The sequence below is a fragment of the Podarcis melisellensis genome (assembly GCF_964234715.1).
Source record: "Podarcis melisellensis genome assembly, chromosome: 16".
Lineage (NCBI taxonomy): Eukaryota > Metazoa > Chordata > Lepidosauria > Squamata > Lacertidae > Podarcis > Podarcis melisellensis.
This window is the reverse complement of record NC_138533.1, coordinates 11,650,180-11,667,450: the sequence shown is the minus strand read 5'-3', so window position 1 is coordinate 11,667,450 and position 17,271 is coordinate 11,650,180. Positions and strand designations below refer to the sequence as shown.

General features: G+C 47.8%; 1 protein-coding gene across 2 annotated transcripts in view; it reads right to left on the bottom strand.

Moving 5' to 3' along the window:
- Positions 1–306: 306 nt before the first annotated feature.
- Positions 307–17,271, bottom strand: part of GANAB (glucosidase II alpha subunit) — a 37,503-nt gene continuing 20,538 nt past the window's right edge. For both annotated transcript variants that reach the window (XM_081891376.1, XM_081891377.1), the window contains 13 exons: positions 17,065–17,191; positions 15,691–15,770; positions 15,097–15,240; positions 13,642–13,738; positions 12,287–12,388; positions 10,979–11,222; positions 10,433–10,497; positions 9,806–9,882; positions 8,722–8,796; positions 4,859–4,972; positions 3,933–4,045; positions 3,161–3,261; positions 307–2,067 (listed from right to left, as the gene is read on the bottom strand). In XM_081891376.1, the coding sequence (XP_081747502.1) occupies positions 1,958–2,067; positions 3,161–3,261; positions 3,933–4,045; positions 4,859–4,972; positions 8,722–8,796; positions 9,806–9,882; positions 10,433–10,497; positions 10,979–11,222; positions 12,287–12,388; positions 13,642–13,738; positions 15,097–15,240; positions 15,691–15,770; positions 17,065–17,191 (1,449 nt within the window). In that variant the 3' untranslated portion in view covers positions 307–1,957. The remainder of the gene's footprint in view (positions 2,068–3,160; positions 3,262–3,932; positions 4,046–4,858; positions 4,973–8,721; positions 8,797–9,805; positions 9,883–10,432; positions 10,498–10,978; positions 11,223–12,286; positions 12,389–13,641; positions 13,739–15,096; positions 15,241–15,690; positions 15,771–17,064; positions 17,192–17,271) is intronic.

Here is a 17,271-nt window from a genome sequence, read left to right as displayed (position 1 = left end):
GGGTTAAGAACTTGGAGGCTCAGCGGCAGCGGGAGGCCCCATCAGCTAAAGTGCTGCTTCAGGTTAAGAACAGTTTCAGGTTAAGAACAGACCTCCGGAACGAATAAAGTTCTTAACCCGAGGTACCACTGTATTCCTTTTTTAAAAGTTTTATATGTGCTACTATTATGAAGCTTTCCTCTTTTTCTTTGCTCTCATAGTCTCCTGACTCGAATACACTATGCATCCATGCAGCAAAACAGACGCCTCTGAGATTGTCATGCGTAATCTATGGCAGCTATCAAAAGAAGAAAAAAACCAAAATGCTTATTTTTAATGGGTTTTTTATTGTCCATCTTTTATCAAAACACCCAGTCAGTGAAAGCTTTATACCTGCAGATGAAATCACAATCAATAAAGCATGGGAGGAGAGGAAGTGTGTGTGTGTGTGTGTGTTAAAGAAGGGATTTTGACCATTTTTTAAAAAAAGAAAAGAAAAAAGACTCGCTCTGGGCCTTTTGCCTGCAAATGCACGAGGGAGAACCAGCCAGGACCAGGAATGTTAATCCACGTACACACACAAGACGGCCAAGGCCAAACGCAAGCCAGGCAGCCTAGCCTGAGAGGGGGCAGGAGCAGTGATAGCTGGAAGCAAGAGCGGGAGAGATGGAAGGCATAGCGAGAAGAGTAAAAAAAGAAAAAATCCTGCCCGTCCTACTCCACCCCAAGGAGGATGGGCCCCTCTCCTCACTTTCTGGCAGGAAAGGGGCCTGGTTTCTTAGCAGCTTCTTTCCCTGCCCACCTGCCACTCTTGTTTTTTCCTTTCCAGATTTCTGTGCAGGACAACCCCCCCGCTCCACATTCGCTTTGGCTTGCTCTCATAACCCAGGGCCTGGTTTTCTAACCAAACCGCAGCATGCCTCCCCTTTCCCTTCACATGATCTGTCTCATCTACCCTCCCTCAAGAAATTATATAAATAGAAGTGCCAGTGATTCACTGACACCAAGATAACCCCCATCCCCACTCCGGAAAGAAATAGAAATCCCTTCTCACTCACAGTACTAAGGGTGGTGGTTTTTTTTGGTGGGGGGGGGGGTGAAATAAGAAAGTATTGGGACTGATGGGTAAAAGAGAGCATGGGGAGAGAATGGCCACGACCTAGTTCAGGTGTAGGGAATCTGATGCTGCTTAACTACAACTTCCATCAGCCATAGTATGACCAATGACCAGGGATGATGGGAGCTGTGGTTCAGCAATGTCTCAAGGGCCAAGTGAGTTAGCTGTACATGTTGCCCTGTTGTTCATGGCGAGTGGCGACATGGGGCAGGGAACAATGAAAGAGGGAGTTCTCCATACATTCACCTGTTGGCAAGGAAAAGGATAAAAGGCAACCCCTGCCAAGGTCACTCGTTTTGTGGTCAGTAACTGGAGCCAGGAATTGGTTGGGCAGGAGAGAGATGAAGAGGGAAGTGGAGATGGATGGGAAACGGAGGAGACCAAATCAATTCTCCCTCCCCTCTGGAAAGGCCCAGCCCCTCAAAATGGTTGGTCCCAATATTGCAACTCCAGGGAGTGGGGTGGCGTGGGAAGGGAAGGGATCTTTCTTAGCCACCACCCCCGGCAGAGGGGAAACGAGAGTCTCAACCAACTCCAACCCAGAGATTCTTCATTCTACAGCAAATATTGCTAAAGTTAATCTATGGAACCACACGCAGGGGGAAAGAAAGAGTCCAAGCCAGGATCGGAGGGGAAGGGGTGGAAGCGATCGCCGCCACCGCCCCCTCCCAAGACATGCCTGAGTGGTACAGGATGTTGGACTTGAGCCCCTGCAGGGTGGGGAGCGCCTAGCCTTCCCTTCCCACATGACCGTGAAAGGGGAGGCACCACAGAACTCCCCAACACTGCTTGAGTGTTTCCTTAGCCCTCTTGTCCAGCTGAACCCCTCTGCCCGCCCGCCCTCCCGCCCAGCTCGTGGCATTATCGCAGGGAAATGCTCCAGTCTGCCCCAATGTTGACTGCAGGTTTCCGGATGGTTAAGACGGATGTTTCAGCCTCGTGTGTGAAATCCAGGCGAGATTCTGCAACATCTTTTAGGATGGGGGGGTGGGGAGAGAAAGAGAGATGAGGTGAGCACAGCTGAGAAAAAGAAGTACCGTCCTTTCCCAATAGAGAACAGTTTGAAGTCGAGTTTAGCTCAAGGATGGGGAACTTGTGACCCTCCAGGTGTTGCTGAACTACAGCAGCCATCAGCCTCAGCCAACAGGGCCAATGAGCAGGGATTCTGGGAGTTGTAGTCCAGCAACTTCTGGAGGGCCAAAGATTCCCCCATTGCTGTAAATCTTAGCTGAAAGTGCTCCGTAGATTAGATTAAAATTAATACATTGCTTTTCCCATTCCCAAAATTCTCACAGTGCACACAGACAAAACACAGCAGTTCAGTTCATAGATGATGAAGAAGAAGAGTTTGGATTTGATATCCCGCTTTATCACTACCCGAAGGAGTCTCAAAGCGGCTAACATTCTCCTTTCCCTTCCTCCCCCACAACAAACACTCTGTGAGGTGAGTGGGGCTGAGAGACTTCAGAGAAGTGTGACTAGCCCAAGGTCACCCAGCAGCTGCATGTGGAGGAGCGGGGAAGCGAACCTGGTTCCCCAGATTACGAATCTACCGCTCTTAACCACTACACCACACTGGCTCTCCTATGAACAGTTTCATAGGAACTACTATGTAGTTTCATAGGAACTACTATGTATTTTCATAGAACAACTATGAACAGTTTCATAGGAAACTGTTGCTCAAGTTTTACGGATAGCAGAGGGAACCATTAATTTTTTTTTTGCTGTTGGGGGTATTCACTGCCTGCCACAACAACTTCTTCCAGCAAATGTTGGCCCCCTCCTTTTCCTCCTCAGAAAGCCCCACTATGACCCAGCTCAGATGTCCGTATTTCAGCTTACTGAAATGAGGCACGATTTGTCTATCTTACCCAGGTGCCTAAGGCAGAGGGGAGTCTTCCCTCATCACCTGGATTCCTACTTCCTTCTCTAACTGGAGGCACCCAGGACCGAGGCTGGGCCTTCTCCCTGTTAAACGTGTTCTTCCACTCAGCTACCGTCCTCCAAAAAACAACAACATGGAGATGCCAGTGGATGGAGCCCAGGACCTTTCCAATCACTCACCGTTCTGTTTGAGGAACACTGCCGCTGGCTTCCCGGCTCCCAGGATCACCACCCGTTCAATCCAGGCCGGAGTTTCAAAGCTGCCCTTCGGGTCTGCGGAGCTGGAGGACAGGAGAAAACAAAGGCAGGGAAAGCGGGGTTAGAGGGCAGGAAAGGGATACTGTAGTCTCAAACTCTACTGAAAAGCCAACAAAGATGGCACCTAAATCCCACCCCCAAAACGTAACATTTTCACCCGACTTACAATAAAGCAAGGCAGGTTACAATAAAGCAATATAATATTTACACACCCGAGTGACAAAATGACGACATTAAAATGCTAAAACAACCGCCACAAATAAAACATTATCCAAAACAGATCAAAAACATTATCAAAAACAGCAAATAACAGTCCCAGAAGCATCAATTAAATAGTTAATTATGAAACTACATTAAAATAGGCAACTCTGGCCTTCGTATTAAAGAGGTGGTCAGACCCACCACGTCTGGGCTGTACTGTTCCAAAGTTTAGGTGGGGTTGTTGGTGGTTGACTGTCCACCAGTTACAGAAAAAAATCCTTGCCTGTAGAAACCTAGCATGTCAGGGCTGGGCAGGACTGCTCTTCCCTGGCACATTAATGGGGAGAGGAGCCTTTAATCCTGAAACTGCCCCACCTGCAATCTGAAGTGCAATCACAGGCCGACCACCTCAGTCAGAAGTAGCAGCACCAACCAGGCAGGATAGATGGTCTGGGGTGGGGATTTTGTGGGAGAGAGGAGGGAGGCCCAGTACCTTGCCGTCAACGTGTTGCCGGAGAAACTGAAGCGGCGATGGAGGTACTGCCCCTTTGTCTCGAAGCTGAATGTGTGCCCGTCGTCAACGAAAAGCTCTCCTTGCGCTGTGCCCTGTAAAGAGGAGTGGGGGGGTGTTGACACAGAGAACGAGGAGGTCCTGCTAGTTAAATCCTGTACCAGGTGGGTTCTGGGAGAGAGTGGAGCTACCATGGTCAAGACACGCTCTGTGCAGCCTCTTCCACACTTGAGAGCCAGTGTGGTGTAGTGGTTAAGAGCGGTAGTCTCGTAATCTGGGGAACCGGGTTCGATTCCCCGCTCCTCCACATGCAGCTGCTGGGTGACCTTGGGCCAGTCACACTTCTCTGAAGTCTCTCAGCCCCACTCACCTCACAGAGTGTTTGTTGTGAGGGAGGAAGGGAAAGGAGAATGTTAGCCGCTTTGAGACTCCTGAAGGGGAGTGAAAGGCGGGATATCAAATCCAAACTCCTCCTCTTCTTCCTCTTCATTGCTGCTGCCACTCTCCCAGATTTTTCATTCTCTCCCCATCAGGGCAGTGGTGTGGAATGGATTTCAGAGATGGGTAAACCTCTGCAGTCTGAGGAGCCCCGTTCCCCTCTGGGCACCACATACCAGTGGTGGGTGCAGCCAGAGGCAAAGATGGTAAAGCATAGCACTGTAGACAAGTTCCCTAGTCTATAGTGCTATGCACAACACACTGCTCCCTTCCTCCTTCCAGGAAAATGAGAGTTCAAGGACGCATCCCAGCCAGGCAGAAATGCACAAGGAGGAGCTGAAGCGAGAACCTGCTAGCTGTGGGATGATGGGAGTTGTAGTCCAAAAACAACTGCAGACCCGAGTTTGGGAATGCCTGCTGTAGAGCATCTCTCCCACAACCCTGCCCCACTTTGCTCCTTCCCACCTCACCTGGGGGCCCAGGGCCACGTAGAGGGTGTAAGGGTCATTGTACATGCAGTCCGAAGATCGCCGGACCCGCTCCTTCCGAGCCACGATGCTGCCGCCACGCTGGTACACAGGAATCTGCAGAGAAGCGTTGAGGATCATCATGTCTGCCTATACTGAATCAGACGGCTGGTCCCCCTAGTTCAGTCTGCACTGGCTGGCAGCAGCTCTCCGGGGTTTCAGGTAGGGATCTCTCCATCTCTTTCTACCAGCCCCACCTGGAGATGCTAGGGAATGATCCTGGGACCAGATGCTCTACCACTGCGAGCAACACTCAAGTTGCGCTGCTTCCTACATCCTTTGGACATCTACCGTATCCCTCCCAGCTCCTCGTTTATTTTCCACAAAGCTGCTGTTAAATGTGCATTGTGTTTCAGAGTTGAACTTGAGAGCAGTAGTTAATATTGTGGGTTGTGGCAAATGTTAGTTCTGAATAAGACCCAATGAGATCAATGGACAGGACTAACATCGAGCCATTAATTTCTACTCTGGGCAGAAATGAATTGGATGCAGCCTTCTGTAATAGGATGAGCATTTTAAAGACTATATTGTTTTAAATGTTGTGGTCTTTTATATATATATATATATATATATATATATATATATATATATATATTTGCTTTCGTAGATTTTCACGGGTACAGGAATGCAGGTTTTGGTGTCCTCGGGTGTCTTCCCGTGTAAAAGTTGGGGTGTCTAGGCGACGTTTCGACGAGGTCTCACTCGTCATCTTCAGGCTGGTGCTTTCGGCTTCTTGTTACTGGAACAGAGCAGGATCTCAGTGTTTGAGTTCCTATAAATACTGTTGAGGGGGTGTGGTGTATAGCCTCCAATGTTCTGGGCAGAGAGGAAGTTCCCAGGCTAGTGTGCCTTTTCTTCTTTTGTTCCTTAATTACTTGAGGGATATCTTGAGTGATTTCTTGAGTGATATCCTGAGTACCACTTAGGTGGGTCATTAGGTGTGGATTAGTTGCTAAAGTCTTTGTGTCTTGACCTCTTGAACTTTGTGAAGAGTTTTTCTGAGAAGATGGCTGTACTGCACTTAGTTGTGCTCTGGCTTGGCTTCGTGTATAGGGGCGAGCTGTGGTTTTGTGGCCTGTGTCAGCCAGATCTGTGTAGGGATTGCAGGGGGGTGCAGCATCCGGAGGTGCCACCATGGTTTGGCTACTGGATGGTGTCTGTAATTTATCTGTGGAGAGGGTCTGGGTTTGGGTCTGGTGTGGTTGATTGGTGATGGCGTTCTGTGTGCCTCTGGATCTGGTGTCAGTTTTTGTGGGGAGGGCTAATTTCCAGATGTCTGGCAAGCGGGATGTGTCGTCACGCTTGTTCATGTTGTGAGGGTGTTTCTCTATCTCGATGGCTTCCATGATTATTCTCTTGTGGTGATGTTCCATGTTAAAGAGCAATTTGGAATCTGCAAAATTAATTTCGTGTCCTGTTTCTTTCATGTGTTGGAAAAGAGAGGAAGTTTTTTCTTCTTTTTTGACGGCATTCTTGTGTTCTGCGATACGTGCATTTATTCGTCTGTTTGTTTGTCCAATGTAACAATGGACAAACAATGGCATGGCCCTCCTTCCTTATATCAAGGGCACTACAGATAAAATTAGCAAAATCCTCCATAAACACAATATCAAAACAGCCTTTTGCACCAACCAAAAAATAGCCAATATCCTCAGAAACCCCAAGGATAAAATCCAGTTGGAAAACCAAGGGGTCTATGAAATACCCTGCAAAGTCTGCCCAGCCACGTACATTGGACAAACAAACAGACGAATAAATGCACGTATCGCAGAACACAAGAATGCCGTCAAAAAAGAAGAAAAAACTTCCTCTCTTTTCCAACACATGAAAGAAACAGGACACGAAATTAATTTTGCAGATTCCAAATTGCTCTTTAACATGGAACATCACCACAAGAGAATAATCATGGAAGCCATCGAGATAGAGAAACACCCTCACAACATGAACAAGCGTGACGACACATCCCGCTTGCCAGACATCTGGAAATTAGCCCTCCCCACAAAAACTGACACCAGATCCAGAGGCACACAGAACGCCATCACCAATCAACCACACCAGACCCAAACCCAGACCCTCTCCACAGATAAATTACAGACACCATCCAGTAGCCAAACCATGGTGGCACCTCCGGATGCTGCACCCCCCTGCAATCCCTACACAGATCTGGCTGACACAGGCCACAAAACCACAGCTCGCCCCTATACACGAAGCCAAGCCAGAGCACAACTAAGTGCAGTACAGCCATCTTCTCAGAAAAACTCTTCACAAAGTTCAAGAGGTCAAGACACAAAGACTTTAGCAACTAATCCACACCTAATGACCCACCTAAGTGGTACTCAGGATATCACTCAAGAAATCACTCAAGATATCCCTCAAGTAATTAAGGAACAAAAGAAGAAAAGGCACACTAGCCTGGGAACTTCCTCTCTGCCCAGAACATTGGAGGCTATACACCACACCCCCTCAACAGTATTTATAGGAACTCAAACACTGAGATCCTGCTCTGTTCCAGTAACAAGAAGCCGAAAGCACCAGCCTGAAGATGACGAGTGAGACCTCGTCGAAACGTCGCCTAGACACCCCAACTTTTACACGGGAAGACACCCGAGGACACCAAAACCTGCATTCCTGTACCCGTGAAAATCTACGAAAGCATATATATATATATATTGCTTAGACAAGCCTATCCAGATGTTGACATGTGTTTTAATCTGGGTTTTTAGCTCACTGTTGATTTTAATTACTCGATGAATGTTCAAAATAGTTGTTTCTAGTTGTTTTTCAACTGATAATTGTATTGTCTTATTCTTCTTGCAAGCCACTTTGGGGTGAAATGGAACAAATAAAATAAACAACAACTATAACTTGCATTATGAGACTTGTATTTTTCAGGGGGTTAAGTTGTAGAGTTTGCTACTGTGTTGACACTGTTCTACATTGTTCATGATATATTCTATACTATTCTGTATAAATAAGTATTGTGTATTAGGAATGACTATGTACTACTGATTGCTATCCACCTGGTTTAATTTTTTGCAGCATAGTGCTATCATGCTATGTATGTTACTATATTGTAAACCACTGTGTGGTCTTTTGAAAGAAGGTGGTAAAGAAATGTCTTTATTGTATTTTTGGTGCTTTTTTACAACACTTAAAAAAACAACACCCTAGTCTGTATCTGCACTGGATTTGAATTATTTCCAATACAGTCGTACCTTGGATCCCGAATGCCTTGGTACTTGGACGTTTTGGCTCCTGAACACCGCAAAACCAGAAGTGAATGTTCCAGTTTGTGAATGTTCTTGGAACCCAAATGTCCAACGGGGCTTCTGCGGCTTCCGATTGGCTGCAGGAGTTTCCTGCAGCCAATCAGAAGCCGTGCTTTGGTTTCTGCATGCTTGGGAAGTCGAACAGACTTCCGGAACGGATTCCATTTGACTTCCAAGGTACGACTGTATATAAAACTGGTGTTGTTGTTTTTTTAAAAAAATGTTGGTGTTGCTGAGATGCAAGCCAATGCTAGTCCTACTCAGAGGAAACTCACGGAGGTCCATTAATTTCAGTGAGTCTACGCTGAGTACAACACATCTTGCGGCAACCCACTATTGCTAATGGCTTCGAGAGGTTTCGTAGAAAGATTCATGAACGGAATTCAAATATACAATCCTAAGTGGTGGTTAAGGGGGGTGGGTGAAAGACAAAAGCCTCCAGGGGCCAGGTAAGCAAGGCTTCCGTGCCCTGCCTTGGTTCTCTTTCCCCCTCCAGGAACTGCCCCCCCATCAACCCTCTCCCCCCTTTTGACTTACGCTGCTCATGGTGACTGCTAAATAATGTGTTTGGGGCGCATGAAGTTTCTGGTGAGTGTGGACATCATACCAAACCTGCATAGTGGAAAAAGGCACGTTAGAGACATAGCTGTCAACTTACAGATTTGAAAATAAGGGACCAGCAGCCTTGAAAATAAGGGATCAGCAGCCAAAATAAGGGATTTTCCAGGCACAGGTATGTTCAACTTCTGAGCCCCTCCGAGCCAAAGGCAGAAAGCCCAGCCAGCAGCCAAATGAAGCCTCAAGCAGTGATTCCCACAGCGCAGCAACCCGGCAAAGGGGATGCAGCAAGGAAAACCACCGTCACCTCTCCACTGGGAAGTGCTGAGCAAAGGCGTATCCCCAGGCAATGTGGCTGATTTGATCAGCACAAGGCATGCAAGCTCCACCCCCCAGCCATTCATAGACTCCTTATTGGGTGAGTAACGCAGCCAAGCAACACAGTTGGAGCCTCCCTCCTCCCTGGCCAGCAGGGAGGGAGGGAGGGAGGGGAGCTGCTTCCTTTGAAACCCGGGAAATTTAAGGGACATCATCAATAAGGGACAGCAGCGGGACACGGCGCTGGGATATGGGACTTTCCCGCCAAATAAGGGACGGTTGACAGCTATGGTTAGAGAGGACTATGGACATCCACAGGACTTGTCACTCAAAACTTCAAACAGAATCCAGGGAATGCTGGGGAGCGTCAGGTTTAATTTAAAACAGGGCTGGCCAATCTTGTGCTTTCTTCTGTTGGGGGCTGCAGCCCCTCATAGGCAATATGTGGGGCCCCATGCCAGCAGTAGATCTAGAGCCTAAAGTGGGCAAGACCACCCCTTCTGCCTATGTCTGTCTCTCTGCCATTCCCTTTCCTTTCTCTCTCCCTTTGCCACCCCTTCTCTGTCTCCTCTTTCTCTCTCTGGGTCATCGCAGCCTTCATTTCCTTAGCGCTGGACACAGGTAATGCTAAGGAACTGCCAGAGTTGCTCACTCTCTATGCTATACACTCTGACAAAGGAGCGCCGACGACTCTCCTTTCTCCCACCCCATCACGTCTCATTTCCACTCTGCCAGCCTCACTTACCTCTCCTTTGCCAGGCAAATAGACCTGCACACCTCGGGCCCCCTGTGCCGTGACTGGGTGAACCAGCAAGGCATCGCCTGCAAAGGGAAGAAAACAGAATAAAAGCATGAGATCCAGAAACTTGCATTAACTGCTCCTCTTGTAATCTGCCTCTGAATTAAGAACATTAGAGGAGCCCTGTTGGACCAGATCAAAGGACCATCTAGTCCACTATTCTGTTCCCACAGTGGTCCGCCACATGCCAAATAGAAGCCCACAAGCAGGACCTGAGTGCAACAGCAACTGGTATTCTGCTTCTGATACTACAGACAAAATAGAGCCACTGACAACCTTATCCTCCAATATTTTGTCTAATCCCCTTTCAATGCTTATAATCTCAAGAATAGGTAAGATGGCTGCTGGCAGCAGCTAGGATATAGAAGACTTTGCAGGGCCTGCAAATATCCCCATGGTACAAAAATGTATAGAACCTGGTGATCACAGAAAAGATAACTCAAGGAAGTGTGCCCCTAACTTCTCAGTTGAAATGCTCAAGAACCAAAATGGCTATTGGAAGTTAAAATGCAAAGATTCTTGCCAGAAAACGGGAAGTGAAGCAACATCAACCCTGGGGTTCACCACACTCACCAAGCAGATACTGGTCATCAATGGCGTATGTTGTAGCGTCCTGGGGATATTCCACCCAAAGAGGTCTATGAAAGGGGAAAACAGAGTTGTGATAGCAGCAGAGACACAGCAGAGGGGAAAGCACCATCTGCCATAGCAGTTGATTTCACACATCACACCAAGCCAGGCTTGAGGAAACGTAACTATTGGTTTGGTGCAATGTGTGAACGGATAAACCCTGGTTTGCAGCTGACTAGAAATCTGAAAAAGAATCTAGGGCTTCAGGCATCACTCAGTTTAGATTTCATGCCATTTTTGAGGTTCTGGTCTGCTTTCAGCTTTCCATTGCTCAAAGCTGTCATTCCTTTCAGGCAGAGGTCTCTGGAGGTGGAGCAGCTGTTCCACAGCTAGTAACCTGGGGCAAGGCTTTCAGGGTTGAGGCCCCTGTTTTGTGTAACAGCACCTCTGCTGAGACTGGACCACCTACCTATATAGCCAGTTTACGTGCAGGTAGCTGAAGTCACCCTTTGCTAAAATGGAGAGACCCCCTCACACCCTTTCGCTCACCTCATGACAGGCTGGCCAGTACGGTAGCTGTGGTAGAAGAGGGTGTACCAAAAGGGCAGGAGGGCATAGCGCTGGCGAACAGCGTCCCGGATCAGGGCCTTGTTCTCTTCGCCAAAGAGCCAGGGCTCCCGGCGGGTGGTGTCCATGTGGGCGTGCGCCCGGAAGAAAGGCTGGTAGGCTCCCGCTTGGTACCAGCGCACCAGCAGCTCCGGCTCGGGGTTTTTGAAGAAGCCACCCACGTCGGCTGGAGGAGGGAAGGCAGGAGAAAGATTGAGACTTTTAGTATCCTTTAAGAAACCCAGAGTGGCCCAGTTCAGCTGGAACCAAGGCTCAAAGTAGTCCAGCACTCTGCTTCTAACAAGCCAACAAAAGCCAGGATGGTTAAGGCAGCGATGGGGAACTTGTAAGCCTATCACAAGTTGGACATATTTGACCAAAGCAAAAACTTGAAGCAGGATGCAAAGCAAAGCGAGGGGTGTGGCCTGGGGAGAGTCATGAGGGCTGAATTCAGCTGAGGCTCCTCACCCCTGGTTAAGAATCTCAAGAAATGGTTGTGTCCACAAGTAACATCAAAGCGCATGAATGAGCCTCCTGTGGCAGCAAACCAAATGTTGGCCTCATGTGACCCCCAGCTCCTGTGCAGCTGGAAAGATGACTTCTGCTGAATTCAGTTTCACTTCCAATGAACCTCAGCTTAGTAGCTTTTACAATTTTCAAGTCACGGTTTCCAGCAAACCATTTGCCTTGTTCAGCTACTAACCATTGTTTCCTGTAAAGCATGACTCCCGGTTTGTATGTAACACCAAGCTGAGATTCTAACTCGGTGTATGTCCTCTTCCTCGCCGTGTAGGGGGAGGAGATGGGGGCGTGAAGGAGTCTGATGCTTCCCGCAGACTTATGGAGGCTCATCCATGCAGAATTAAACCAGTTTAGTGTTATATGGTAAGTAGGCCAAATGTCTAGAGCATTCAGAAGCCATACAGTGGTGCCTCGCAAGACGAAATTAATCCGTTCCGCGAGTCTCTTCGTCTTGCAGTTTTTTCGTCTTGCGAAGCACGGCTATTAGCGGCTTAGCGGCTTTAAGAAAAAGGAAACAAACTCGCAAGAACTCGCAAGACGTTTCATCTTGCGAAGCAAGCCCATAGGGTAATTCGTCTTGCGGAACGACTCAAAAAACGGAAAACTCTTTCGTCTTGCGCGTTTTTTGTCTTGCGAGGCATTCGTCTTGCGAGGTACCACTGTATTAACGATTACTAAGCCACGGACCAACTTCTCCAACACGGGGTATCTGAACCCAGCAGGATTTACCTCCGCAGAAAGAGATGCCCACAAGAGCCAGGCTTAGACACATGGGGATGGAGATCTTTAAGTGGTCCCATTCCGCTGCGTTGTCACCTGTCCACACAGCCCCTACAGAGGGTGACAACAAGAAGATGCAATAGCGAACAACCTGTGCACAGATCATCTCAACCTGCCACTTTCCTGTGGTTTCACCTAGGCTCTGAAACTCCCTCCCCAGGAAGGCCGGCTTTGCCAACTCCTTGATGACAGCCTTTAGAGCACAAGAGGCTAACCTGTGACCCTGACTTGCTGGACTCGCATCACCCCTCAAAACAGGCCATACTGGCAGGGGCTGATGGGAGTTGGGGTCCAACGACATTTGGAAGGTCAAAGGTGTCCTCAGCTCTGCCTTGGAAGTCTGCCTATAGTCTGGATGCCTGCCTCCTCCACACACACCCCAGGCTCCTTAAGGAGCTTTCAGCTGAATAGTCTTTACTGAACTGGTATAACCTCTGCGGCAGAGTTTACATGGCAGACTGGTTCTTTTTTATTTTAATGTTGTGCCATGTTCTTTAAACTACCTTGACAGCTGGGAAGCAGGTGGCGCTGTGGGTTAAACCACAGAGCCTAGGGCCTGCCGATCAGAAGGTCAGCGGTTCAAATCCCCACGACGGGGTGAGCTCCCATTGCTCGGTCCCTGCTCCTGCCCACCTAGCAGTTCGAAAGCACGTCAAGTGCAAGTAGATAAATAGGTAACACTCTGGTGGGAAGGTAAACGGCGTTTCCGTGTGCTGCTCTGGTTCGCCAGAAGCGGCTTAGTTCATGCTGGCCACATGACCCGGAAGCTGTACGCCGGCTCCCTCGGCCAATAAAGCGAGATGAGCGCCGCAACCCCAGAGTCGGCCACGACTGGACCTAATGGTCAGGGGTCCCTTTACCTTTACCTGTGGCAGAGTTTACATGGCAAACTGGTTCTTTTTTATTTTAATGTTGTGCCGTGTTCTTTAAACTACCTTGACAGCTGGGTCGTGAGTTCGAGCAAAATCTTCCTGCATTGGAGGGGGTTGGACCAGATGACTCTTGAGATCCCTTCCAATTCTACAGTTCTCTGATTCTCTGTCTTATTTATTTGTCAAATATATCCCGCCTTTCTTCCTACAGGTCTGCTGCACAGTAAGCCATATTGTACAGGGCCAGTCCATCAGTCCAGGTAGCTCAGGACGGTCTCCAATGGCTGGAAGCAGCTCTCCAGGGTTTCAGATGGGGAGTCTTTCCCAGCCCAACCTGGAGGTGCCACGGGGGACCGAACCTGGGACCTTCTGCATGCAAAGCAGGTGCTCTGTCACTGAGCAATGCCTCCTCCCATCTCATGCACCACTAACCGTAGCGTTGTGAGCCCGCAAAGAAGCCGCGAGTCAACACAAACGGACGCTCCAAGCCTCCCGACCGTTTCACCTGCCCCTCCGCTGTTGCCATTTGCTGCCGGCAGTGGGGGAAAAAAAGAAGTGTTATGGGGACACTTCAAACCGTGATCAAACTTAACACCCGAACCCAAGCCCAGAAACCTTGCAGCCCATGCCTCCCTCATCAAACAGAATATGGCACATGTATATATATTATGATTCTGACGGAACGCAGGACCAAGCGCAGAATGTGGTTCTAGGTGCAGAATTCTGCTTTGTGGTTTTAAAAAATAAAGCAAGCTTCTAGCCCTCATGGCTCTACATGCTTGGATTCCTGCGAGGGGCTGTTGAAATCTGAGAAGCTTGGCTCACCGCCTTGCCCCTCCTCGTGACTAACAAAAGTGTGCAGAACTGTAATCAATCGTTTTTATGTAGAAGAGGAATTGCACCAATCTGTGCGGGGAATGCAACAACCTAATTGGCCATAATTTATCCAACTCTTAAATTTTAGAAGTTATGATTTGTCTGTCTCCCATCCAGAGTACTGTTCAGATTCATGCCTGCTTAGTTTCCTCAAAGGTGCTCTAGCAGTTAGAACTTAGACCAGAGAGACCTAGGATTGACTCTCCCTCAGCCACAAAGTTTACTAGGTGACCTCATTCATTCACTATCCCACCTATCCTCTAGGAACTCAAGGTGATATCCATGGTTCTCCTCCCCATTTTGTCTTCACAACACCCTCTGAGTTAGGTCAGGTCGAGAGACAGTGTCTAGCCCAAGGCTGCCCAAGAGCTTCACAGCTGAGTGGGGATTAGGGGGTCTCCCAGGTCCTGTACCTGAGAAGCCTGTGCCACCCCCTACCAATAATAATAATAATAATAATAATAATAATAATTTTATTTATACTCTGCCCATCTGGCTGGTTTCCCCAGCCACTCTGATTCATCAAATGTTAAAAGCAATAATATGATTCATCAAATGTTAAAAGCTTCCCTAAACAGGGCCGCCTTCAGATATCTTCTAAAAGTCAGATAGATCTTTATTCACATCTGATGGGAGGGTGTTCCACAGGGCGGGTGCCACTACCGAGAAGGCTCTCTGCCTGGTAGACTTCAATTCCCATCAACCCTGACCCCTGGCCATGGGAATAAGAAATACGTCCGCAAGCATCCAGCGATCTTTCCTGCAGATCCTGATCTACTTCCCAGCCCACTTGAGTTCCTTGGAAGACCAGACGAGAGAGATGTTCCAAACCAGCCTTCACCGACCCGGTTCCCTCCAGATGCTTTGGACTACAATTCCCATCAACCCCAGCCACCCTGGAGGGGAGCAAGCTAGCAAAAGCTGTTTCATTCGTAAACAGACCGGTCATGTCGTGGACTTCAGTTTTTCTTGGCCCAGAAAGGGGGAGTAGGAAAGGAAGGCAGCGCTCACCACATAGAATGCATACAAGTTGTGAATGTCACGGTGCTCCCAGCCCCCTTGGTGCACGGCGTCCTTGTGCATCGTCACTTCAGGGCCGTTGAAGACAGAGGGCTCGTTCATGTCGTTCCAGGTGTAGAGGTTTTCCATGGAACCCTGAAGCCGAAGGAGAGGGAAAGTCAATTGGCGGGGAGGACCCAGGAAGGGCTATCTGCGCCAAAACTGAAGAGAGGCCTGCTTAATAATAATAATAATAATAATAATAATAATAATAATAATAATTTTTATTTATACTCCGCCATCCCCAGCCAAGGGCTCAGGGCAGCTAATAAGCAATTAAAAAAACTAATTGAATGAATACAACTTAAAAACAAAATTAAAATACTGAAACCTCATCACAGGAGGAGAAAGGAAAAGAAAAAAAAAGAGGGAGGGAGGGAATCATATTGGCTCCAAGCCAAAGGCCAGGCGGAACAACTCTGTCTTATAGGCCCTGCGGAAAGAAATCAGATCCTGCAGGGCCCTGGTCTCATGAGGCAGAGCGTTCCACCAGGCCGGAGCCAGAGTTGAAAAGGCCCTGGCTAAAGAGGCGAACCACCTGCCTACCTCATAGTGGTCGTAGCCAAACATACTGGACCACCAGGCACGCATCTCTGGGTTGGTGAAATCCGGGTAGCCTGCTGAGCCTGGGCAGAAGGAGGCAAAGAGTTAGGCCAGACCCTTCCATTTTGATTTAACAAATATTCAACACATGATAGTTCTTTTTTTTTAAAAAAAAAGCAGAATAAAATGATGTGTTTTTAGTTTATTGCTGGTTTTTAAAAATGTTTTGTTTTTACTACGAATCTTGCTGCTTTATTCTTTTCTGTAAACCACTTTCATTGAGGTTACCTATAGTCAAGCAGTATATAAAATTAATGATAAACAGTATGTATTGTGCACTATAAACAATTAAATAATCAATACAGTGCAATATATTAAGAAACATAAATCAGTAAAATTGTTGTTATGGAACTGCTGGTAGACGTATGCATATTTCTGAGTGGTTTGCTTGTCAAGATCTCCTAAGATTTACTTAATAGCTTAAATATTATAAAGCATATATAGATTTTAAAATTGCCACTGAATAGTCAGTTACAGTGGTACCTTGGTTCTCAAACTTAATCCATTCTGGGAGTCGGTTCGACTCCCGAAACCATTCAAAAACCGAGGCGTGGCTTCTGATTGGCTGCAGGAGCTTCCTGCACTAAAGTGGAAGCCGCATTGGACGTTCGGCTTCCAAAAAACGTTCGCAAACCAAAGCACTTACTTCTTGGTTTGTGGAGTTTGGGAGCCCATTTGTTCAGGAGCCAAGCCGTTCGAGTTCCAAGGTACCACTGTATTTACAAAATTAAATATTGGCCATAATCCAGCCACATTTCGGTGTGTGTGTGTAAATTATATTAAAAAATGCATACAATCTATTCCAGGGCTAGTCAATGTGGTGCCTGCCCTGCAGAAGTTTTTGGATCCAGCTCCCATCAGCCCCAGCCAGTGTGGCAAACCAAGAGGAATGATGGGAGTTGTAGTTCAGCAACATCAGGAGGGCCACTTGTGATGTATTCCTTCTCCTGAGATTGCTAGTTTTAGGTTTCTTTAAATATTGGGTTACTAGAGTCCAACCATTTATAGCTTCTCTAAATCTTTCTTTGTCTCTAAGCATAGCTGTTCAGTTTACAATATTTAGTTGTTCCCTCAGCTCCCTTAAGTAAACCTACTTTATTTGATTTCCTATTGTCTTTGCAGCTTTTCCCACGGGAAATTCTGATGGCTGCTATAAATGTATAACAAAAGCTGAGAATCCGCTGCCCTTTCAAGGCACTCAGGGGTTTGCCACTCAAGTGGGCTGGCCCACATGACTGCCAGTCGGGGCTGGCCCCAAATGCCAGGGGTACAGCAAAACAAGTCTCCTGCCTCACCAACCGAATTCGCTTTCCTCACCTGGCCAACACCAGCCCTCGTAGTCACTGCCGTCCTTTGTCTTGACATAAAAGTCCCGGGAGCGAATCTCGTTATGGATCCGATAAGCACTGTCCACTTTGATGTGCGGGTCCACAATGCTCACCATCTGAGTTGAGAAAAACCAGGGATGAAAGTGGTTGGGCCTAGAACTGCCCCCTGCCTTGAGAAAGACCAAATTCAAATTGT